The sequence below is a fragment of the Benincasa hispida genome, chromosome 4, assembly GCF_027475165.1.
Source record: "Benincasa hispida cultivar pf3 chromosome 4, pf3_genome.v1.1, whole genome shotgun sequence".
Taxonomy (NCBI): domain Eukaryota; kingdom Viridiplantae; phylum Streptophyta; class Magnoliopsida; order Cucurbitales; family Cucurbitaceae; genus Benincasa; species Benincasa hispida.
In genome coordinates this window covers 36,229,930-36,255,909 of record NC_143481.1, presented here as the reverse complement: position 1 = coordinate 36,255,909, position 25,980 = coordinate 36,229,930, and the positions used below count along the sequence as shown (strand labels likewise).

At 31.7% G+C, this 25,980-nt stretch overlaps 1 protein-coding gene across 1 annotated transcript; it reads right to left on the bottom strand.

Moving 5' to 3' along the window:
- Positions 1 to 9,870: 9,870 nt before the first annotated feature.
- On the bottom strand, positions 9,871 to 24,340 carry LOC120075836 (ABC transporter G family member 35-like). Its single transcript, XM_039029528.2, has 22 exons — positions 23,920 to 24,340; positions 23,637 to 23,846; positions 21,822 to 21,906; positions 21,269 to 21,428; positions 20,364 to 20,440; positions 19,973 to 20,026; positions 18,335 to 18,425; positions 17,635 to 17,936; positions 15,243 to 15,841; positions 14,314 to 14,474; positions 14,079 to 14,188; positions 13,623 to 13,776; positions 13,380 to 13,529; positions 13,141 to 13,304; positions 12,706 to 13,038; positions 12,325 to 12,615; positions 12,167 to 12,250; positions 11,952 to 12,085; positions 11,621 to 11,848; positions 11,367 to 11,538; positions 11,013 to 11,267; positions 9,871 to 10,553 (listed from the first exon to the last, which is right to left on the bottom strand). The coding sequence occupies exons 1-22, from the start codon at positions 24,282 to 24,284 to the stop codon at positions 10,284 to 10,286; spliced, it is 4,449 nt and encodes a 1,482-aa protein (XP_038885456.1). The 5' UTR covers positions 24,285 to 24,340; the 3' UTR covers positions 9,871 to 10,283.
- Positions 24,341 to 25,980: the final 1,640 nt, after the last annotated feature.

The following is a 25,980-nucleotide window of genomic DNA, read 5'->3' as shown; positions in this document are numbered from 1 at the left end:
TTTTCTTCAGTGGGTTAACAGAGATACAAAAACTCTATCTACAGTACGTTTCTGTAAAATCCTTTCCTCATCTCCATTCTTCTCTCTAATTCCCTCTTCCAAAATAGTCAAAGCACACACTCCTCCTAGATTCTCATCCCAGAGAATACCAATATTTCCTTCATGGTGATGCCCAATTGGAGATTGAGGGATTTTCCATTGAAGAACGGTCTTCAAAGGTAAGGGTTTTGAACCCAAATTTATTTTTTCTATATTTCGTTATGGAGTATGTTGTAAATTTTTAAACTAAATGCATATTTTCTATTCATCTCTATTCAGACTCGGGGACTAGCGCATCGTAACCACTCCCGGCCTGAGCAAAGATGATTTATTTTTACCGATTCAAGACTTATACTACACACGTAGTAAAGTGGTAAGATCGGAGTCAATCCACATGGAGACTGTTGAATTAACTTAGACCAATTTATGAATTTCAAATAAATGGGTTTTCGATGGTTCTTGATTTTGTTTATAAAATAAATTAAAAACCAAATAGAGAAGAATAAATAAGAGTTGGTACCGAAAATGGGATTGAATCAAATTAATGAAAAATCTTAGGATTGGTTTGTATGCTTTTTATTTTCTATCATTAGATATTAGTTAATTTCTTCAATTATGTGAACCCCTCAACCTATTAGAATTCTAATAGCCCAATTAGCCAATTTTGATAACAATTTAAATCAGCCCTAATTTAGTTTAAAACGTTTCTTTCTCAGCGACATATAAGTTAAAACTGAAAAATATTAAGTAAAGGTTCAATTATCGAGACACACTACAAGTCGGACAACCACATCTCATGATTTATTTAGGAAGGATTATACTAGGGCATATATGAATTTGGCCAGAAAAAGTCTAGACCCTAAACATGCGGTCCTAATACGTGCAACTTAATCAATCAATTATGCACAGGCTAGAATGATTTTGCAAACAAGAAATTCAATAAATTAATTTGTCAAAAAAATTCATCAAAAGTCTATTATTAATAATTCAAATTCACCCAAAAGGGTTTACAACAATTGAATAAATTAAACTAGTAAACTTCAAGAATTAAGACAGACAAACTATCCCAAGAAAATTATATAACCTCTGAAAGGCATATTTGAATTACAATGATCAAAGGAGAGAGTCAAGGTTGACTATGACAATGATCGATCAACAATTTGGCTTCAATGGCTCCCAAAACTAAACTAAACTCTCACAATTAACTCTATTCGAAAGTATTTAGTAACGATGCGTTAGAAGGTTGCTTGATTTCTTCCCTCTTGAATGCTCAACACCAACGCAATATTTATAAGTTGTGCGCAGCGTCGCAACGCTGGGGAATAGTGTTGCAATACTGTGGCACGCATTGGAGAGCGTTGGGCAAGTGTTGCAACGATGCGTTCAACGCTTGCTTACATCACGCGTTGAACAATTTTTCGTCAACTGTCATAGTGTTGCAACACTTGGAGTGGCGTTACAACACTAAGTGTTCTGCCTTACAACGTTGAGGCTCAAGTGTTGAGATGCATTGCAACACTGGCGATGATTTAATTTCGAAGCATCACGACGCTTGGGGCAACGTTGCAATGCTGCCCTGCACTTGATGCTACTGCCTTCCAGAGTCGAACGAGCGTTGGACTAAGGCTTGTGAAGAGCGTTGTAACGTTGAGTGTTCTATCAGAAACTTGTTACTTGCTACTCGTTTCCTCGATACTCGTTGCTCGTCTTCTCGATGCTTAATGTTTATTTTCTTGGTAGAATTTCACTCGATGGTACTCGACAACCCTTTGCTTAATGGTACTCGTTGATACTCGATGGCTGACCATACTCGATGGCAATTTGGCAATCTCAACTCCTTTGAAGCCTGGATGCTTAAATCAACTCCAAATTGCTTCAACATAACCTCGTTCGGCTCCAAATTGCCAATTCTACCTCATGATTGCTCCATACCTACAAAATAAGAAAATGAACATGTAAAATCCGATAACGAGCCAAAATTAAGCTAGGAATAATAGCTCTTTTTGAGAGCTAACAAACACCCCCAACTTAAGACTTGATCGTCCCAAATGAGATTATAACACTCAGTCATGGAAATTGATAAGACAATCATTCACTCTATTTATCGAATCCTTTCTCTACTCTTAACAGTCTTAAGGGTCACATCACATATCAAAATCAAACAATCACTCAATTGAGACTTGTTATAAAAAATTATTTTTCAATCAAAGCCATGTATGAATGAAACACTAAAACACGAAACTTTTTCGTAAATTGGAAAGTACCCAGAAAATTTCTATCCTACTCTCATTTCATCTTCCCTCTACTCTGGCTCGGTCATCAGCTCAAGACATACTGTTATTGCATATCAAAGAGAAATACTATCTGGGAGTGCCCAAAACTCACGCACATAAAACGTAGAAGGCATCAATTTTACCTAGAGGGCTAGCTTTCACAATCAACCGTCGAGAACCTATCACTCTTTTCTCGCGGGCCCTAACTGGACACGACGAAGGTAGCTCCTTTCACCTCTATCCATGCACACACACACACTATTTTTTTTTTTTTTTTTTTTTTTTGCAGACACACCGATTATGCCTCATTTTTATAAGAATTTTTTTTCACGAGAGAAAGCAACTAGTATAATTCTCTTCTTTTTTTTTTCTCATACACAAGGTTGCTATTTTCTCACTATCTAGTTTTACTCTCAGGCACTAAAAGTTTCTCCCAAACCAATAGGGAGCCTTTTGAGGTGACAATGAAAATTTGAGATGGATAATCCATTTATAAGACTTTAAGGGACTTAAAATAGTAACATTTTCAACCTAGGTTCATTTTACATGGTTCTAATGAAAAAAAAATTATAAAAATGCTCAAAATTGTGAAAATTACTCTTTTCAAGAATAAGCAATCCATTGAGTGCGTCATCAAATTGTCATTGAAAGAAAATGATAAATAAAGCAAAAATATTTAAGCACTCATCATGACAGAAATTTTCAAATTTTCACTCAAAATATTAAATCATCTGAAGCACGTTTCGCCCACCCCCAACTTAAAAGCTATACATTGTCCTCAATGTATATTCATGTTTTAACTCACGCTAAGGATAAAAAGAAAAAGGGGCAAGAGGGAATAGAAAAACTCCCCTGGATTTTTTGCACAAACATGAACATTTGAAATCATTCCTTCAAGAGCCAGAATTTAAATTCCTAAGAAGAAAAGTATGAAGTCAGCCTCTCTTTAATTAAAAATAAAAGAAACAAAACAAAATGAAGAAAGCAAAAGAAATTCAAGCTCCTGGTTGCCTACAGGTAGTGCAACATAGAAGGTGGAGTCAACATAAGTCTTGAGCAAATAACGTTGACTTCTCCTTCATTGAAAATTTTAAGCCGGTGCCCGTTCACTTTAAATTCCTTCCCCGTCTCTGGACTCTCAATCTCCACTGAACCATAAGGAAACAAGTTAATGTTGGATTTTATGTCCTAAAACTCATGGTATGTAAACAATGGAACTTATTTTGAAAATTCAATAAGGTGTTATTGAATAGATGTTTTGCTTAATAGAAATCCAATAAACCTAAAAGTCCCTTGACTATTTGATGAGTACTTGAACTTTATGTGGAGACATAAAGGTAGATCAGGTTCGAGTAAATAGTCAAAGTGATCTATAGTATATGAATGAGGTTGGGTACCTTATTCTGGTAACACTATTGGGTGCGGCCTGCTCTATAATTGTTACAAAGAGTTGTAAAGTGCTACAAACGAAGTGATCCTAATTCATTCATGTTGGGACATGAGGAGTGGGGGTGTCCTTGTGCAAAAGGGTTTGTATAATATCGGACCACAAAATCAGTCGCTCTTACTTTATAACGTTGTTTACTGTTTAAGACTGACTATTTCAAAGCAATGACCTAGGTAACTTGACCTTAATCCTAAGTTAACTATGAACTCCTGTTTATTTGGAATTATCTTTAAATTTGCATAGGTGAGGGTTGGCTCAACAGAGTCGGCTCAATAACCTCCCATTTCAGGGGTAAGACCGGATAGATAGCTGGGGACATAGGGTGCAAGACGGAATTCACTCCCCGCTTTTAGGGATAGTAGAATGGTTGTTTCCTTAAGTGCTTATTCTAGGTCTTGAACAATGGGCCCTGCCCTCTCACTGGCTGAGAGGGACTCGGTTTTGTTGATTGGATCACAAAACAATTGTTCATTAGGGGATCAGTGTGGACTTAAGGAACAAAAGGTAATTTCGGGGGTAAAACATAGATTCGACCCAACCGTTATTACGAACAACCTGTGAAGGGTGAACTTACTAATCATGGTTTTATCGAGTGGACATAATATATCTACAGCGAGGGGAGTTCAACTATGGGCTTTAGTGGAGTGACCCATTACTTATCGAATGGGGGGTTAGTTCAATCTAATGAGTTTAGCCGAATAATCTTGGATCGTTGGAGCCCATGATCTCTAGGTCCATGAGGTCCCCCTACTAGCTCGAAAATGGATTAGCTCTAGAGTAGCGTGATAAGTTAATTTGAAACGTTCAAATTAGAATCAAATGGAATTAGAGAATTAATATTTAAATATGATTTAAATATATGAAGATGGATTTTGTAAAATTAATTTAATATTATATATTAAATTAATTAAAATTATTTAAATTATTTAAATAATTATTTATTAAAGGGCCGAGCTGGATTTGAACCAGCGTAGACATATTGCCAACGAATTTACAGTCCGTCCCCATTAACCGCTCGGGCATCGACCCGGGAAGAATCAATTCCAAGCTTATTGATAATCCATGATCAACTTCCTTTCGTAGTACCCTACCCCCAGGGGAAGTCGAATCCCCGCTGCCTCCTTGAAAGAGAGATGTCCTGAACCATTAGACGATGGGGGCATACTTGCCCGACTCCCATGTCATCATACTATGATCATAGTATGAATAGTTTATTTAAATAATTTTAATTAATTTTATTAGAAAATTAATTTTTAAAATTAATAAATTTTGATTTTAAAAATCAATTATGGTTTTAAAATCAAAATTGGATTTTTGGAAATAGAAAAACACAAAATGGAAAAAAGAGTTTTTCCATCTTCATCTTCAAGTTGCTCACACTAAACCCACTATCTCTTCTTCAAATTACTCCAAGCATGAGCTGCATCTCATGTAACTATTCTTATTGCATGATAGTCCGCAATATATTGAAGAGATTGGAGTGAATTTGAGGCAAGGTAACCGATAGAATTTTAGTTGAAAATTCGGGTGAAGAAGATGTTCTTCCTTTGGGTTGCTACTGTGAGCATTCTCCAAATTCCCTTAATTCCAGCTTATTTTGAGTCCCACAACTCAATCTAGAGCACCAAGAGAATAGTAGGGAAGATCTTGTGGTGATCTGCACAAAGATTTAGAGGATTTTTGCAGCTGAAAATCGAGATTTCAAAGGTTCTTTAAAGGTATGTATTAAAACTCATTGAATTCTGCTATAGCATGTTTTCGTTTCTGCCAAAATTGATTAACTAGAGTGCTTATCGATCCTCGTCATTTCCGCTGCATGTTGGTACAATCCAACAGTTAATAATCTCAAAGAGACCAAGCCATTTAGATTTTAGTTTACCGGGCATAAGTGATAGCCTTAGATTGTAGAGCAACACTTTCTGTCCAACTCAGAATTCCGTCCTCAAAATACCCTTATCATGTATTAATTTTGACTTTTCCTTGTACATTCTTGAGTTCTCGTAGTCTTTCAAGTATAGTTCCTCCAATTCCTGTAGTTCCAATCATTTCTCCTCACCAGCTTAGGCTAAGTTCATATTACATTGCTTAACAGCCCAATATGCTCTATGCTCAATTTCAACTGTAGATGACATGCTTTGCCATAGATAAGTTTAAAGGACGTTGTTCCAATAGGAGTTTTAAATTCAATCATATAGGCCCAAAGATCATCATCAAGGCGTGTGCTCCAATCTTTTCTTGATGGATTGACAGTCTTTTCCAAGATACTTTTGCCGCACAATTAGAGATTTCAGCTTTTCCGTTTGTTTGAGGGTGTGTTTGGTAAATTAAAGCTTGAAACTTGAAAAATAGGTATTAGTGGTACATAAGTAAATAATAAATTATCTTGCTTTAGTTATAATCTCTAAAACAGGCTTATTTCGATTTTTTTTTTTTTTTTGTAATATATAATTTTAAATAATGGTTTAGAATGATATTTTTCGTTTATTGTAAATTAATTTCTAAATATGAAAGGAAATAATTTTATTTTTTAAAAAAAATCAATAAGGCATAAATGAGAATGTATATATATTTATAATTTTGTCCATAGTTTTTGAATGATTTTAGAAAATTGATTGTCCGGGAATCAATTTTCACAAAATCTTTCTCCTTTTTTTTACTCACTAAAATTTGTCTATAATGTTCATATATCTTTTTTTCTCTAATTTTTTTTTTCCCCAGAGTTTTTTCCATGAACTTTTGAAGGGAAACTTTTTTTCTCTCTTCAAAATTATTATTTTACAGTCCCTAATTTTTTTTTCTCTATTAATTTCTCTATTTCTCTCTTCAAGACTCTCGTTTATGAAGACTCAAATTTTGAGGTGTAAAAAAACTAGCTTTACTCTTTGAATTTCAAAATTGTCTCATAAACGTTTTTAAAAATAAGATGTTCACTGTGCATTGTGCGATCACTAGCTTTACTTTTTTGAAGTTTTGAAGCATACATTTTTTTAGGTAATGTGTTTCTTATAAATTTTGTAAGTAATAATTGTTGCTTTCTAAATCGAGATGCAAAGATATTGTACATGAGTTTATTCTGTTTTCTTATTTTCAATTAGTCAAAATGACACTTAATGTTGTCTTTCTTATCTTTTGCAATAAGTTTGTTTTGTTAGAAAATATGCTACATCAGCAACCAAAGAGAAGTCAAGAAAACACATCAACTGAAGAATGTCATATCACTTAGGTGAGTCATGAAGGATTATTCCTTTAGTGCTCCAGATTTATGTTAGGATTGGGTGATAAGAAACAAATATTCTTTCATGTATTGGACCATGTGTCCTCATTTCATTAGTCATTTGGTATCTAATTTTTTAATTCTTTGAATCCCTAAAATAGGGAGCAATGTATAAATTGGGCATGCTGCCCCTTTCCAATGTAAGAAAAAAATACGAAGAGGCAAAGTTGGAAAGCTCTCTGTCTATCATTTAGTAATTTGGTTCCATCGTGTACAACGATTAGCTAAACTATTGAATACACCGTTCATCGTTTAGCGCTAAGCGTCCATCGTGTACAACAAAAAGGTAAACGATAGCCTCTATCATATAGCTCCTGAATCCTGTCGTATACAACGAAAAGGTAAACGATAACTCGTTTTACTATCGTGTAAGTTTCGAGGCTCCATCGTGTAGTACGACGAGGTAAACGATAAGGTTTAATTTCACACCGTTTAGCTACCCAACTCTATTGTGCACAACGAAGAGGTAGACAATACCGTTTCCATCTACTTTATTTTTCTAACTTGTTTTAATCACATTTGGAAAAGGAGGGATTGGACCATATATGGCTTTGTATCATTGTCGGTTTTTAGAAATTTTATGTTTGAACCTTTTACGTAGCTTCTTGATTATGTGACATGGGCCACAAAAGAAGAAAAAAATTTATATTATAGAAGTGAAAGGTGTTAGATGATATAATATTAAAATTGTCTTCACCTATTAGCTGTGTGATTGTCAGTTTGTAGACATTAAAAATATGAAAAACTGAGGTAAACTATCTAAAGTTCATAGGTTGAAAACATCTAAGAGCTAACCCTATTTTTTTTTTATCTTTTTTTAATACATATACTATAGTTTCTTATGGGGTTTTTTTTTTTTTCCTTTCTGTGTAATTCCAAGTTCAAGTTTAAAATCTTTTATTTTATTAGTCATATTTTCATCTCGCTTCCTTTTTTGAAACGTCGCATCTGGTGTCAACTTTCAACTTTCAGATGGACAAAGAAAGTTAAGAGGTATAGTCAGTCACATAGGCCTTGAGGAGGCACTTATCATGCTCTCAAATAGAAAGAAAAGCCCATAAAGTTGGTCAACTATATTGAATGAGCAAGATTATGAGATTTATATTAGTGTGTGATTTTCTATAAAAATATTTTGGTTCTTCTCTCTTTTACAGTTTCCAATTAGCTTCATCAACGAGGTCGAAGTCAAAGGTTGGCTCAAGTCTATCCCAATTTAAATTGGCCTAAAGTCAAATTGATCGGGCCAATTCATTTATTCATTGGATTGGATATGAATGTAACATCATTTTTATAACTGAGTTCATGGATTGTTGGGTCATGTTTGGATCGACTCGTCGGGCCAACTCAATGAACAACATTAGATCAACACAAATATGTATGCATATGTGGTCTTTTTTGTAAAGTGTATCCATTTGATATCTTAAAACGGATTGGCATGTGGTTTATCATGAAAGACATCATGCACTTCGGGGAGGGACGGTGGTAAACCCTTCTCGTGTATTGGACTCTGAGCCATTGCTAAGTCCCTTGCTTTTTAAAGTTACATCGCAAACCATTGGTTCGAGAAGGTGATTTGGGAACAAAAAGACAAAATGAGTGCTCAAGTATCCATAGCTATTCTAGGATTAAGAGCTTTCGCCTGGGAGAAGATTTTAATGCTTTGCGTTTTAAAATAAGTTTATTTTAGTTTCCCATATTCATATCAAGAAAGTAAAATTTTGAATATTCTCTTTTAAATGTTATATCATAGTTTTAGTAACTTAATTTTTTTTGTGTTAAAAACTAATATGAATTTTTAAGACGAAAACACTAAATAAAAATTTATACTAGCAGATTTGATACTTTATGATCAAGAGCTATTCACATTATTGGATGGTGATGATAGTTTATGATACAATCTTGTAGCCCATAACCCTTTGGCTAAATATTAGGCTGCCGCCACCACCCTTGAAGTCGAGAGTGGGGCTCGTCAGATTGACTTTGTTGAATAAATTGAAAAATACTACCATACGTTTAATGAATTATAAAACATATAATTGGTATAAAATTATTTTATAAAAAAATGTCAGAAGCTAAATTTTTGTTAAGCTTTATAAATTTTGACAAAGTTATTGAACGACTAATTTGTGGCAAAAATTGAATAGATTATTGGCATTGCAACGTTTAACTAAATTTAAAGTCTAATTTGATGAAATAGAAAGTCGAGAGTAAAAGTAGATACAATGTGACAAAATTAAAGTTAAAATTGAATTTTTTCCAGAAAGTTATCTAACCTCGTATCATATTCATACATGATTATTTCAATCAAGTGTTGAATGATTCTTTGTTGGTAGGGTTTACATCGATTCAATTTTGGGTCCAACGGAGAATTGAACCAATGTCCGAGTGATTTGGGTTTTGCTTGGTTCGATTCTTACTCGACAAGGGACGAGGCTGTGTTTGTTGTTAAGGGATGGTGTAAATCTAAAAAGTATCAAACAAGAAAGCGAGAGAGAAAAGGAGAGACCTAGAGGTGTTAATAGACATCAGTTGTAGATCTGCAACTTGAAATCCATTTTTCAAACCCTTTTTATAAGCAACAAAACCATTTTCTAGATACCAATGATTGAATAAAATAAAAACAAAGCAAAACTCAAAAGATTACAAAGAGAGAGCCTTAATTGATGAAATTTTGATAGAGAAACATGAAGCCAAGACTAAAAATTTTCCCATAAAGTTCTGTAAATGATCATTTTGTTTCATCTCAAACATTACTCTAACTTGTAATAGTCTTAATAACATTATGACTCCATAAAGAGACTAAAGCTGTGAGCACTGCAAATATCATAAGAGGGGCATTAAATCTCAAAGCTCAAACTATTTTATCAATATTTTCCATAGTTACAAACAATTACACTGTACTTGTTTTTCATAGTTGAGCAGCATCCCTCCCTCTTTGCATTCAACCATTCAATGGCCAACCACAGGCAACGGGTTTCTTCTGCAAGATTTTAATACTTCTGATCTTACAAGATCACATTCCCATCTTCATACATACTCAAATTTATTTTTTACATTCTCAACTGCTCAACCATTTTTAGAAGAAGATTATTTCCTATTCACGCATGACTGTTGCATATCATTGTGCATTCTAGAGATGGTGATATCACATTCCTAATTTGGCTGTCAGAACAGGACAGTCTTTAACTCCTAATACTAATTCATACCACAACAGAGTAAACTTTGGTGGGCCAAGGCATGACGGCTGAACCTATCGTATTTGGAAGTTCAACGTCTTAATGCAACGGGCATACACGAGGGCAAAGAAGACTGTAAAGCCCACTAAAACTGCAGCCACAGGGCCCATAAAATCTGGGCGGTATCCATAATGGTGTTCCATATATGATTTGACTGTTGTGTCTTCTGATCCAGGCACTTTGATAAGAGTCTCTACATCCCTATACTGGGATACAATCAACCCATATACAGTCCATGCCACTGGGCAAATCCAGTAATACCATATCCACCATTTTGGGATTTTCTGAAATTTCAAGAACGCATCAGAATACATGATTGAATTTGATTCTTATTCTTATTGTTTTAAAAAAGTTTAAATTTAGTCCTTAACGTTTTAAAACTTTTCAATTATTCCCTTCCTGTTGGTGGATGTTAAAGTTGGTTGATGATAAGTTTACTTGGCACTTATACTTGCTGAGTAGACAGAAATTTAGAGAAGGAATTTGGCCGCCGAAGAGAGGAAAACTTTGCTTTCTTTAATTGGCCTAATTCCTTCCTTAAATTTCTACCAACCTACAAAATATCATGTCGGTAAGTTTATCCTATGTCAATTTTAACATTAACCAAGGAAAAGATTATGATTGCAAATGTTAAAATGTAAACGGTCAAATCAGTAAAAAATAATAATAATAATAAAAATAGATCAATCAATCAAATATCGAAAACTAAACCATCATATATTTAGGCATAAAAATATACTCACTGGTCTTGGGATGAAGAAGCCAGAGAAGAGACAGAACAGTGTATAGAAAGCTGCTGCACAAATGGAGGCAACTTGGTGGTTTGGTGTGATGGACACTGTCATCATACCGTAATAGGTAAAGTAGAGGAAAGTAAAGAAGTTGACAAAGAAGAACCAGAAGAATTTTGCAGCTGTCCACTGAAAGTCGACCATTGCATACACAATGAGAGTATAGTAAGCCGTCTGGAAGAACACATATGGTATTTCAATTATGACCTGCATTGAAAAAACATTGAGAGTTTTGTAGTCATCACTTGTTTGTTCTGAGAAAATGAATTTCAAGTTATATATATATATTGGAAGCCATCAGCTTACCTGAGCAAGGGCATATGGTAAAGCTGAATACATCCCCGCAGCTCTCTCTCGATAAAATACGGTTCTTTCTGTAGCAACTACTGGCTGTACAGTAGAGCAGTTGTTCACCCCAATAAACAAGACAGAAGAATACATTGCTCCAATGATTGTGTTTAGATCCCTTACGCTATCCCTAAGCCAAGTTTAGATGAAGAAATGTTAGTACTATGAATAGGAAAGCATGGTTCTAATAATTGGTTTATGGAAACACATACATCTTGGAGCTAACTTTCCAGAAAATAGTTCCCAACATGAAGGCAGCAGCTAAAGTGAAAAGAAACCTAACAAGGTTGTAATCGGGACTTCTCCAGTAGGTCCATGACTGCTTCCAAAGGCAAGATTTGAACTGCCCCCACATGGATTGGGAGTATTGATTGGTAAAATAAAGGTCTACCGATCCTGGTGGTGGAGTGCTTAACTCTTTTACTAAAGTCTGGTTTCGCCTATTTATTAGCCATTATCCATATCTAATCAGCTCAAACATATAACTTTTAATCTCTTAAAACAAATATATTACTACAATTCATAATTTGCATCTTCACTCACTGATATAAGGATGATGCTCTGTAATGGTCAGCAAAGTCCATTTTAAGCTGAACTTCAGTTGCTACTGAGCTTACCTCCAGCATCCAAGTAGCCGGATTATACTTTTCTTTAATTTTTGGCACTCCCGGAATAGCCTGAGGATGATTTAGTCCAAAATAAGTCGATTGATTCTCTGTTTTGGTAAAAACATTAAGGATTAATACTCCAAGCATTACCTCAAAATATTTAACTAGCTTCTGAGAATTGTGACCCAGAGGTCCTGAATAGATCACTTGTCCTCCCCTTTTCATTAAAAGCAGCTGGGCCAAAATCGCTCATTTCAGTGTAACAAAACAGACAGAGACAAGGTAGCAAGAGAAGGAGATGAAGTTACCTCATCAAAGGCTTCAAATATATCAATGCTAGGTTGGTGAATTGTACATACAACAGTTCTACCGGTATCCACCGTATTTCTAACAGTTCTCATCACAATTGCAGCTGCTCTTGCATCAAGACCTGAAGTTGGTTCATCCATAAAAATGATTGATGGATTAGCAACAAGCTCCACCGCAATTGTCAACCTCTTTCTCTGCTCTGTAGACAACCCTGTTATGCCAGGCAACCCTACTATGGCATCACTAAGATTCTTGAGTTCCACCAGTTCCATCACTTCATCCACAAACGCCTGGAAAATCAGTCAGAAAGAAGCACTAAACTTTAGCGTACTTGGGGTTGCATATTGTTCACAAGAGATAGCATAAACTGATGCTCTCACCATCTTCTCTCTTATGCTAACTTCTTTAGGGAGCCTAAGGAAAGCAGAGTAAATCAAGGATTCCCGAAAGGTAACTTGAGGAGAGTGAATATCATTTTGCTCACAATATCCAGAAATTCTTGCAAAGGTTTCTTGTTTCTTGGGAAATCCTGAAATTTTTATATCACCTTCTATATAACCGCCTGTTTTCCTCCCAGCTAAAACATCCATCAGAGTTGTCTTTCCAGCCCCACTAACACCCATCAGTGCAGTGAGGACACCGGGCCTAAAAGCACCAGTTACATCACGAAGTAGTTGGAGTCTATTGTCTTTGACCCCTTGGTTCTTCATTTCCTGTTATAATTGTGAATTTTACTTCAAATGTCAGTTGACCAACAAAATGATAAATTTCACCTTGGAAGAATTACAGAAAAGTTGAGACCAAAATTTACTCACAGAGGGCATGTCCACGTAGTAATTTACACTATCAAAGGACATTGCAAGAGGAGTAAATGGAAGAACCATTCCTCTCTTTGTATTGATACCACTGCTAAGAGGGGAATCCCCACAACGTCCACTATCAGCAGATCTGCTGCTCATTCGCCAAATAGTCATTTCTCCTGGGTAAATTTTTTAAAAAAAGTGAGTTGAATGTGCATGAAAAACATTACGTTTATTCTTTTTCCACTTCATACTTGTATTGTTCCCATCAGAAGAAGATAATGATCTAGTCATTGAATTTGTTTTTGACTCTGCTTGTCTTGGAGTTGGTTCTTCAACATCTTGCTCAAAGTCCAACTCTTCTGTTGATTCTCCTGATACTATTGCTTGTGGCCTTCCAAAAGCTGTCACGTTGATTTAATTGAATTAAATTTCTGTACATCAAATAAAAACTAAAAAGCTTTAAACACTTTGAAAGAAATGCTTCCAAGTCTTACGATTTAAGTACATAAGTGCAAGCGTAAAAAGGACATTGAAGAGGATTGTTAATCCCAGAAGAGCTCCAGCTCCAATCCAAAACCAATTTCTATCTTGGAAAATATCAAAGTTCTTAAGCACAGCCAAACCTAACGGGGTTTCATTATCTGAAGCCTGCAAAATGCATAAGTTTTTCAGATCCTAGTCATATGCAAAACTAGATTTATTTATCTCAGTAACATGGTAAATCAAAATAAACACTGAACTCAAAAGGTTGAAATTAACGCAATGCCAAACAAGTGACAGCTAATATTAAGCCATAAAGAAATAATATTACCAGAATTCAAACACAGTGCCTTCTATTTAATTCCCATATCAAAACACTAATAGACTCAAAAGCTTCAACTAATAGCCGTTTATTTATATTCTTCAACATAACAAACTAGCTTGAAGATGTTGTCTAAAGAGTGACATACCAGCCTGTTCATCCACCTCGGAGCAAACATTTCATTTACACTGATGGCATTGTAGCAATAAGTCATTGGTGAAATCCAGTAGCCCCAAATCCACCACTTGGGAATTTCACCTATTGCAGTACGCACCTCTCAGGCATTAGCTCATACTTAGACTTTCTTTAGTTACATTAAAAGCATAAAACGGTTTACTGTTTACGTTTCTCTATATTATCAATTAGGCGAATAACAAATTCACCTTTAGGAAGAGTGAAACCACCAAGCATGAACACAATTAAGAGAGTGAGAGATCCTCCAGTATTGGCAATTATCATGGTCCTGCAGCAACCAGCAATGAACCTAAAGAGCCCAGAAGCCATTTGTTGGATTAGAAACACCAACAAGAATTGCTTGAAAAACCTGCAGTTCAAGAGCCAATATATTACTACATATTTACCAACAGAGAGAGAGAGAAAAAAGAAGGATGCTATTGGAGCCGATTTTCTCTTACTTTTAGTGGGGTGAAGCCAACTAGTACTCGAAATAGAAAAGGTCCAGATTCGATTGATATGATCTTGTGTTTTGATTTGCACCTTAAAATCTTCAAAACTTCTTGGATCAACATGATTCTTAGCGTTCTAATGTTCATACGTCAATTATCTTTGGTTTTTAGAAATGAAACCGTACTTTTAATAACAATCATTTCTTGTTTCTATATAATAACCATTTCAATCCAAATCTTAGAAAAAAATTGGCGTAAAGAAACCACATTAATGTTTTAAAAAATGGATAAATTAAACAAAATACCTTGAATTGGATGTTTCAATTATGCCTTGAAAAGTTCCATTTTTAACCTTCAACTTTAAAGTTTATAACAAAACATTACCCCTCGAGAGTTTTTCTCATTAAACGATTGATATGACTACTAATGCCTAAAAACTAGAATGCATGCCTAACATCATTTATAACAACATCATTCACGTAAATTAAATTGACATAGTAAGAATGATCCTAACTTTCGTAATTGCAAGTATATTATACATGCATTCAAATTTTAAGAGATTATCTACCATATCAAATTTCATCATTTATTTTAATAAAAAAATATATTTTCTTTTTTAAATAATTTTAATGTTCTAACTGTATGTATCTATGTATGAATGTATAAACACTTTGAGTGGAGCATACCTGGAAGCTTCGGGTGCAAATCCAATGGTGTAATAAGTCATAACCATCCAGACAATAGATTCAAGGGCAGACAAAGGAAGACGAAGAAGAACAGTAGGGAGTGTGAAAGTCCAAGGCGGGTGAAAAAGAAGGTCCCTCTGCTTGAAGAACACCGGCAATCTCGCAATGGTCAAAGCCAGCTCCGCATACCCATTGAACATATTCACGATCATAGTAAAAATCAAAGCCCCAATATAAATAGCACCGTCGTCTTCGTTCCGGTGATGCATTTTGGTCCTCAAGAACACAGTGGACGAGACGAACCCTATCATGATCAGCTGAACCATCTTGAAGATATGGACGAAGGAATTTCGCTTTATGAGAAGCCATTCTTTGTCGGTACAGGCCTTGAGAAGGTCCAATTTGGAGACAGAGTACTTGTCGTACACCAGAGCGGCTCTGTGAACTAACGACTTGTCGTACGGGATTGAAAGCTCGTTCCTGAGCTTCTTCCCCACATGGAATTGCTTGAATCGCGTAGCGAATTCTGAAACTGTTGTGAATCGGTAGTCTTCGCTTTTGTTGGCCCAGTATTGCCTTTGGTCCTTCTTCGACGTTACCTGTTCGTCATCGTTCCCTCGTCACAATACTTCACAAATTTTCTAACTCTTTTTCCTTTTTTTTTTTTAAGTACAACAAATGCTGGCAGAGGATCCAACCTCATATCTTTGTTTTCCATTATTTTAAATTCTCTCAAATCCAAAAAAAAAAATGATTTTAAATTCATTATTTCATTTGAAATTAAAAATATTTGAAATGAATCTATTTAAAAATTTGTATTTTGATGATGACCAAAAAAAAAAGTTGAGATTTTATTAATTTAGACTTTTAACTTCGATTCATTAATTGAAGGTTAGAATATGACAAAGTTAAATTAGTAATTTATTTCTAAATCCTATGAAATACTATCATTTAGTCATAAAAGTTTTTAAGTAAAAATAGGATTTGAAACCACTACAAATTCTAAAATCATTCTCTTTCTTACATAACGGAATTCATTTGAAATCTATTATAATTTAAAATCCCTCATAAATCATAAGATAGACCATTAGAGAACAAAGTCATGTCAAAAATTCCAAACAGACCACTAGAGAACAAAGTCATGTCAAAGATTCCAAACAGACCACTAGAGAATAAAGTCATGTCAATTACCATTAAATTAAACTTATTTTGACCTCATTTTTCTTTTACTTTTCATAATTACGTTTTTTTTTTTAATTAACAAGTGGGTGAAAATTGAAAAACGTCTAACATGAGATCTATAGTATAAACTTTATGTATGCTAGTTGCATGCTCATTTTTTGGTAGCTAATAAAAGATATTCCTAAGTTGTTCTTTTAAAAGTGCAATATTTTTTTGGACTTTCATAAACATTTCAAAGTTACTTAGGGTTTATTTAGATGATATTGTCTTGTGGGCATATATATTAAATATTTGATATTTAAATATATGATACAATAAATATTGTGTTTAGATATACAAGATAGTCACCAACTAAAATATCTCATGCAAAAAAAAAAAAGAGAAAAAAAAATCACATTCTAGAAAATTAAAATTTCTCAAGCAAAGAACATAACCTTTTTATCTCTAACAATTATTATCGATGTTTTAAAATTTTAAAACTTGTGAAACACAATTATCCATTAAAATTTTAAAACTCATGAAACACATGCATTGATCATTTTTCTCTATGTGAAAACACATACACAAATTGCACGAAACAAACATGGTCTTAGAATGTTGTAAAAAAAATCAACATGGTACTGAATATACCGCTTGTCTATACAAAAAGAACGACATTTATTCTCATCAATTCTTTATTCAAAACTCTAATAATTTTTTCTATTCTAAAGACAATTATGAAACTTTCATAAATGTCAAGGATACCAATGCAACTTTTGAAGAATAAAGGTATTTTAAATCAAATGGCGAAGTTTAGAGGTATATCTATAATCATGCTATTAAATGTTAGTATCATGTCAACATTTTTATCAATATTTTCACATTTTTCATGAATTCGACATTGTCACAAGGAGTGAATCGATAATAACATTAATTATATCGTAAAATAAATCCATAAACATAATAAAAAAAATAAACAACAAAATATTACTAATGTAAATACAAAATAAAATAAAAATTTAAACTGATTTAAAAAAACACGTAAAATATTTATTTATTAATTTAAACATTTATAAATTTATAAATATTTATTAAATTAAAGTATAAACTGCAAGGAGGGCGGGGGGACACGATATGATATTGGGCTTGGGGATTATAATAATGGGCCTTGGTAGTCGGCCCAATAGCACACAAAAGAAAGCATAATGAAGGTGGGGGATTTTTCTCTCACCTCTTGTAAGAAATCGGCGGTTCCCTTTCTGTCTGGACACTGAAATCCACATGATCGAAAGAATTCAAGTACGTGTTCTCGTGGGCCCTCATACACGATTTGACCGTCCGATAAAAGAATGATGTCATCAAAAAGATCGAACGTCTCAGGGGCTGGCTGGAGTAAGGACATGACCACCGTAGCATCCGTGAGATGTACAATCTGTTGTAGACACTTCACTATTTGATACGTGGTTGAGCTATCTAAACCCGTTGATATTTCATCCATAAATAATGTTTTTGTAGGACCCACGATCATCTCCCCTATATACATACACACATAGAAAGAGAAATATTAGAAAATATAATCTCGAGTTGCATACATCTTTTCGATACCTACCCAATATTTGCTATATGATAAATTTCTGTTTTTTTCAAAAAAAAAAAAAGAAGAACTTTTTTACTATGTAATATGTAATTAAAAAGGATGTATAACCGTGCGTGTAATCAAGTATTACTTAATAATTAACAACAAACTAATAAAATAGACTAAAATAAAAAATCCTAAAAATAAAATTATTTTAGTTCCTGTCATTTATAAACAAAACCATACACACATATATTAAAATGTAGACTAGTAGAATAATAAAATATAAAATATTTAGATGCATTTTAAGTATAGTCCGTCAATATATTGAGAATTAAGAGAATAATCAATTGACCTGTGGTTACTCGTTTCTTTTGACCTCCAGATATGCCACGTTGCAGCTCATCTCCAACAATAATGTCTTTACAAATATCAAGTCCTAATATCTATAATTGGCACATAAAACATAAGAAATCAACCAACCAAAAAAAAAAAAAAGTTAAACCTTACTAAATAAAACCCCATAGTACTTAAATAATTGCTCGTATGGGAAACCCAAGTTGTATACTCAATTATTAGTTCGGACCTTAAACTCGAATAAATGTTACAATTTTAACTTTAAATTTTTAAAAAGTTACGATTTAACTGTATAATTAGTTTTTATTCTAAGATTCCGTTTGAGATTGCCGTAGCTTTTAAAATAATTGTTAGTAGCTATGGTTTTAAAAGAATTAACTGTAAAATGAAGATAGTGTTCGGTAAATTTTAATTTAAATTAGAAGAAACTAGTTATGGTGCTTGGTAAATTAATACTAAATGTATGTAATTTAGTTTATATAAATCAAACTAGGGTTATTATTTCAATTATTTCTGTCTAGATAATTAATTTATATTTTTTTTAAATGTCTATGATTTAAATTTACAACTAATTTTACTTAATCTAAATAATTTGATAAGAGTTTTAAAAAATATTTTTTTGGGGAAAATATTTAAAAAAACAATTCTTATAAAAAAAAATTAATTAACATTCAAAATATATATATAACAAAATACATCCATATAAAAGGATATTATTATAATATATTTAGTTAAATGGTTAAGAAGTTAGCAAATTTTTATGAAAGCTAAATCTAAAAACTAGTATCCATCCGCTTTTACACATTAGTTAAAATTAGAAAGTGAATTTGTTAGATTAATAAATAATTCATTTTTCCAAACAAGCTAGGTAGTTAAGATTTTTCTATAATCACGTTTTATGATTACAAATGCAATTCCAAACACAGCATAAATAGAATAGTATAAAAGAAAATCTCTTATGTATTTAATGAATTATAGAATATTTATACATAATGAAATTGATAATATCATAGAGAAAAAAAAAACTTATTCGTTGAAATTCATACATTTTGAATTGTCTTTAGTGGTTAAAATGTGTGTTGCTCAAATTTGTTTTTTGAAAAAAAAAAAAAAAAACTCTATTTTTATTTAAATTAATGAGTCTAGGAAAAATTCAACATTACTTTGTTTTGTTTTTCTTTTTATTACTAAAATTAGTAGGCGAATTAGCTAAAATTTGAACCAATGATTAAAATTGCACCACTTATGTATGTATAGGGTCAAAACTAATTAGCAAATTTAGAGTCGAAATTAATGTTTAGTATTATTATTATAAAACTTTACACCAAAAAATTGTCCAAAAAAAAGGAAAAAATTACTCTGGATTGGAGGAATTTTTATTCACACAAGTGTTATTGAATAAAATAGGCCTAGACAAATTAGGAAGGTATACAAATTTTGACTTAGCAGTATCGGATAAAAGTGCTTATTTTTATCCACACGAATAATATTGAACAAAGTGCTTTGAAGCAATTTTAGAACTTTCTGATATAAGGTTCAAATATTTTTAAATATTTTTTATATTTAAAAAGACCTAGGAATAATAGCTCATAAAAAAAGGTAAATTTTGTAGGCATAAAATATTTAATCCACTTACTTTGAGTGTGTAATCAGTAATCAAACTGCTTTCAACTCCTTCCATTGCTGTAGCCTAAAAACCAATCATAATATAATTTCCAATTCAGGATTAAGAATATCTTTAATAAATTTTATGCTATAATTTTCAATTAAGGAAGAATATTATCTTTGATAATCTAATGCTATAAATGTCCCACTAAGGATTAAGAAGAAGAAGGGTAATTGTTTTAAAAGATAAAACCGTAGAAATATTTTTAAATTTAACAAAATGTATCTGTCTATCAAATGTCTATTAGTATCTATCATTTATAGACAATGACATTTTATTATATTTGTAAATTAGTTTGCTCATTTTCTTATATTTGAAAATAGTTAAAAGAAGAATATCAAAAGGAAATAACAATAATAACCTTCATGAACAGGTCGACTTCAGCCTCGGGGAAAATTCCAGCTTGTTTCTCCCTTCTTGCAAGCTCACTCAGTAGATCTAAAGCAAATCAACATGTAATTCTAATTAATGCATGATGGGTTTTTTTTTTTCCAAAGGATAATTATAATTTTACTTACCCTTGAAAAAGGTTTAGGTTATGAATTTAGTTGATAGATTTTGAAGTTTGTGTTTCATAGATTCTTGAATTTTTAATTTTAAATCTAATATGTTTTAAAATATATAAAAATCAACAATATAGCTTTTTGATGTTTTTGTGACTTTCAAGATTTTTGAACTTTCGATTCTGGAGCTAATGAATTTGTGACTTAAATGTTGAATAAGGTAATAGCCTATCAAATACAAAATTAAAAATATAAAAATATATTGGACATCTTTTAAGGTTTAAGAACAAAAAAACATATAAATCAAAATTTTAGGACCCAACTTGTAACTTTAAATTAGTCTACTCAAGTATAATAAGTCGTGTGTAGTTTTCATTTAAGACAATGAAAAGACAAATGTACGTTTTGCTAATTATTTATTGGTTTAAATTTCATTTTAATACTAAATTTTTAAGTATGTTTCATTTGATCCCTAAAATTTTTAAATATTCATCTTGGTTTAAATTTTTTTTAAATAATTATTTTAATATTTGAACTCCTCATATTTATTTTTATATCGACAAATTAATAATATAACAATAACAAATTACATTTTTTTAAAGTTCAAGACTAAAATAAATATTATGAAAATGGATGAATCACAATAGTTATATTTTTAAAAAAAAAATAATGGACCAAAATAATTATTTTATTATAATTTAAAAACTATAATAAAAAAAAATTATTGACTAAAATAAGATTTTAACCAATATTAAAATGTTACCATATCGGGTGCCAACTCCTTGACATCGTGCTGAGAAATCGAGGGTCTCTTTCACTGTCATTTCTCTAACATGGATGTCATTTTGGCTGATATATGCAGATGTCTTTTGTGGCACAAATTCATTCAACTTATTTCCATTATACGTAATTTCTCCTTTAACCTGTTCGCTTAGATGAAAAAAAAATCACGATTTTAAAAAATACCGCAAATTGAAACTAATGGGAGACTACTTTAAATATATACTATCGAGCAGGAAGTCAAAAATTCAAATCTTCCAATCTCATGTATTGTTTAACAAAAAAAAAAAATTATTATGAAAATTTATCTTTTGCTAATGAAAATATATTTTTTTCATTAATGAAATTACGAACTTTTAACCTCTTAGTCAAAACATGGCCTACTAATGATATATATGTTATCATTTTTATATAAAATGTATATATGCAATTTAATAAAACTTTAGGAATGAAGCTCAAAATTTTCAAAGTTATTTGAGAGAGAAATTATTTCAAAGTGAAAACAAATGGATATTGGTTGGGGAAGAAATAGAAACCTTTAAATTTGGGTCCAACTTTCCCGCCAGCGCCAAAAGTAAGGTCGTTTTGCCTGATGATGGGGGACCCAGCAGCAAAGTCATCCTACGTTTTTTCAACACAATATTATTTTTCCAATTCCATTAATTTGATTTTTTTTAAAAAAAAATTACAACTCTTGACTTTTGTCTTATTTAAGACCCTATTTAGTACTCTTTTAAATTTTCCTAATTTGATCTTTATTTTTCTTTATCTAAAATAAACATAGTTTTTTTAAAGCTTGATAGTTAGTTATTTAAACTAACACTAAACTAAACTTTTTGATTTAATAGAATTTGATAGTTGAATTATATCCCTAAGTTTAGAGATGAGTGTAAAATATTTTCAATATGTCCCAAATTTTTTTAACTATTAAATCATAGACTGACACAAAAATTTAAGTTAATGGGTGATATAAATTTAATTGTATATCATCTAAAATGATAGTATACTAATTACTAATATAGACTAGGTGAATGAAATATTAAGTAATAGAATCATCAAAAACATTTTAAAGTTCGCTAATTCACCAATAATAAATATTTTAAAAATTTAGGAATAAAACTAAATGATATTAAAATGTAACCATTCTAAAAAAAACGAAGTTTAAACCAAAGTCTTATATAAAAATAAAGTTAACTTAGGAGTTTAATTAAAAAACTTTAAAGGTATGTAACAAGTCTCTATATTTTCAAATTTAAGTCTGTTATGTCAAATAAAGTCTTTAAACTTTTAATTTTATTTTTGATACATCTTTAAATTTTAAATTTTTGCAACAAATAAGTCGTTTGCTTATTTAATATTAAAATTCATAGACTTACAAAATATTAATTGAAAGCTTAAAGAGTTTTTTTTTTCCATTTTTTTTTTAAGAATCAGAAGTATTTGGCAAACACAAGAAACTAACATCCCGATACTTCCCTCTTGGCCCAACAAGCTGGGTAAGCCATAAAGGGAAAAGAATAAGTCCAAACCTCAGATAGTAAAACATTAACAGCATGGACAACCAGATTATGAGCCACCTTATTACATGATGTAGGTGCGAAACCGAGACAAAAAATTTTAAACCTAACCATCAAATTGTAAATCTGCATAAATGACTGAAAGCTTAGAGAATTGGTAAACGTAAATTCAAATTTATGTGTAATAGATCTGTTTATTTATTTTTTAATTGAATGTGTTAAGGATCGAATGAGTAATAAATACTTGATAAAATATCAAATTTGACCTTGAACTTGTATAATTGTTACAATTTTAACCCTTAACCTTACAAAATGTAGTAATTTAAACTCTAGTAAATCCATGCTTGTAGTATTGTTAAAAAAAATTGCTCTTGCCTTGAATGGACTATAAAATATATGTACAACATGAACATGATAAAATGATATTTTTAAGTTGGTTTTAAAGTTTTCTATTATACTATTTTTTAAGATAAAAACAACATAGAAATAATCTTTTGTTTTTTTTTAAGCATTAAACTTTGGTTGAAGTTTATGAATTTTGGAAATGTTATTCAATGGTTATTTTGTGTATTTACGTACATTGTGTCAAACTTTATTTCATTAAAATTATTGAGTTTACATATATTTTTTTACTAAAAAGATTTTTAAGACTTAAGGAATTGATGGGTAGAAATTGAGGAAAATACTTTAGTGCTTTTCGAGTTCCATCCAAATATTCAATCATAAGTCGATTTTATTATTATTATTATTTTTCTTTGGCGACTAGTGTAGCTTAGACCGCCACAAAAAATTACCAGATTATGAAATTAAAGAATGGAGCTAATGGAAGAATACCGAGAAGCTTTAACGATTCCAGAGACGTCCTTGAGAATTGTGAGTTTAATTGTCTTCGCTAATTTGATTCCAACCAAACTCAGAGCCGATTCAATCAAATTCCGAGTCGCATTCGCAAGACTTGGAAGAGCTCTGTTTCCGATTTGACAATCCGCCTCCACCGTCAAATTCTCATATCTCACTTCAACAGTCGGCAGCGTAATTCCGACTCTGCAAAATCAAATTTCAGATCAATAATCAACAAATCAAACAAAATGCATCTCTCAATTGCTTTACGGTTTACCTATCGATTCTATCTCTAAGCTTCCTCAAGAACTTCTCATTATCTTCCTCAGCGACCTTGAAGATCCTCTCGATGAACGCCCGCCGATCGTCCATGTCCAGATTCCGAACGTCTACCTGTTTGTGTAGAATCGGCTGCGTTTGGCTGCTTCCGATGTCGCTGGATTCGGTGAAAGATTTGAAGATGCTGGTTCGTAATCGGTCGTAGGTCGGAAGTTTCTCTATCGCCGCCCATCGCAGAGCTTCTTCGTCTTCTTCGGCATGGCTGAGACTTCTCGAATTTCGGCCGCCGGAAAACACGAACTCGATGCTCCGGCCACTCCTCTGGTTGCGGCTTCCCATTTTCCCCTTCTCTAGTTCTTCCATTTTTTTCAGTCTCTCTTCTCTTCTTTCTCCACTCTGTAATCTGATGATTTGTCTAATTGTTTGTAACTAACTCCCTAATCCCTATATTTATAGGGTTTCTTGCCGGTGTCTTAGCTATAAAGTCAGATATATTAATGGTAGAAATTAATAGAAGTCTCATCCATCAATTTTTTTTTTTTTACTTTGATAAATAATTTGATATTTTTTAATTTGTCTTGATTAAAATTATTATTTTTTATTGATTATCTATCTATCTTTCCACCCATCCATATATATATATTATATGGGTTCCAATTTAAAAAATATTAAGTATAATTTTAAAGTTTGAGTTTTGTTTTTATTTAGTTCATAAATTTTAAGTTTTACTCTTTTAACATGGATTCTTTTATCGATTTTGCGGTCATTAACACATATTGATGTTAGTTGAGATATGATCTCATTGACGTTTTGATAGTCATTTTAGTTCTTATTTATAAAATTATCATACAACGAGTACACACAACACCAATATACCATTGATATATTACTGATACAATTTATCTATTAATATATCATTGATATGTTTTATATTGAATATAACAATGACATAGATACATTATTGATATAATAAAATATTGACACAACGATGTTATATTTAAAATAAAAATTGAATGAGTGCTGATATACTACTAATGCTCTAATATTTTATATTTGAAATTGCATTTTGAACGTGTATTGATATATTATTGATAAATTATTATATAAAAATATTAATATGTTACTTATATATTATTGATATACTTCATTATATATTATTGATATCATATACCATTCATATATTTATCATTCATGTACTTTATATTAATATATCAATGTACATACATTATTGTATTACATACTACACTTCACTATTAATGCAACCGTTGAAATTCTCTCAATTGAATTAACCAATATCTCATAGAGTTAATTAAGAAGAAGAACAAATGACATAAAATCTCCCAAAAAGAAGTAATTGAAGATCACCTTGGATAAAGTGTCGATAATAAAACGTGGTTTAATGAAGGCACATATATTATGAATTAAATTCCACGAAGAAAGTAAAACTCTAAATTACTTCAATGGAGAATGCAAAATTCCCAACCTTCCACAAAGAAGACAAAACTCTCTTTTAAATATAATTAAAAGAGCTCACATATCTATAAAAAGAGTGTTACATATTTATCTGGTATGGTCTCTTGAGATTTGACATTTACATATATCGGAGTTAAAGGACTCTACACGAACGACTGTGTTGACAAAGGAGAAGCTGAGATCATGAAAAAGTCGAAGAAGATAGAAAAGACAACATTAGGATAAAGAATAAAAAAGACGATAGTGAATCATATATTAGGGATTTTATTTTCTCTATTTTTTTAAAATACTAAAATATAGAAATTAAAATAAGTGAGAAGACTATATTATAGTTCACCACAATCGAACAAAAATGAATAATAACATAAATAATCTAACAATATAAGAAGTAACCAAACGGATAAGCATACCAATGAAACCAAACTATAAAAGAACAATAAATAATAATAATAATAATAATAATAATAATGATGATGATGATGATGATGATAATAATAAAGATCAAAAACAAAATTAACAAAAAGAAAATAGCAAAATCTATTATTAAAAGGATTTTCTTTTTCAAATATAAGAAAATGAATCAAAA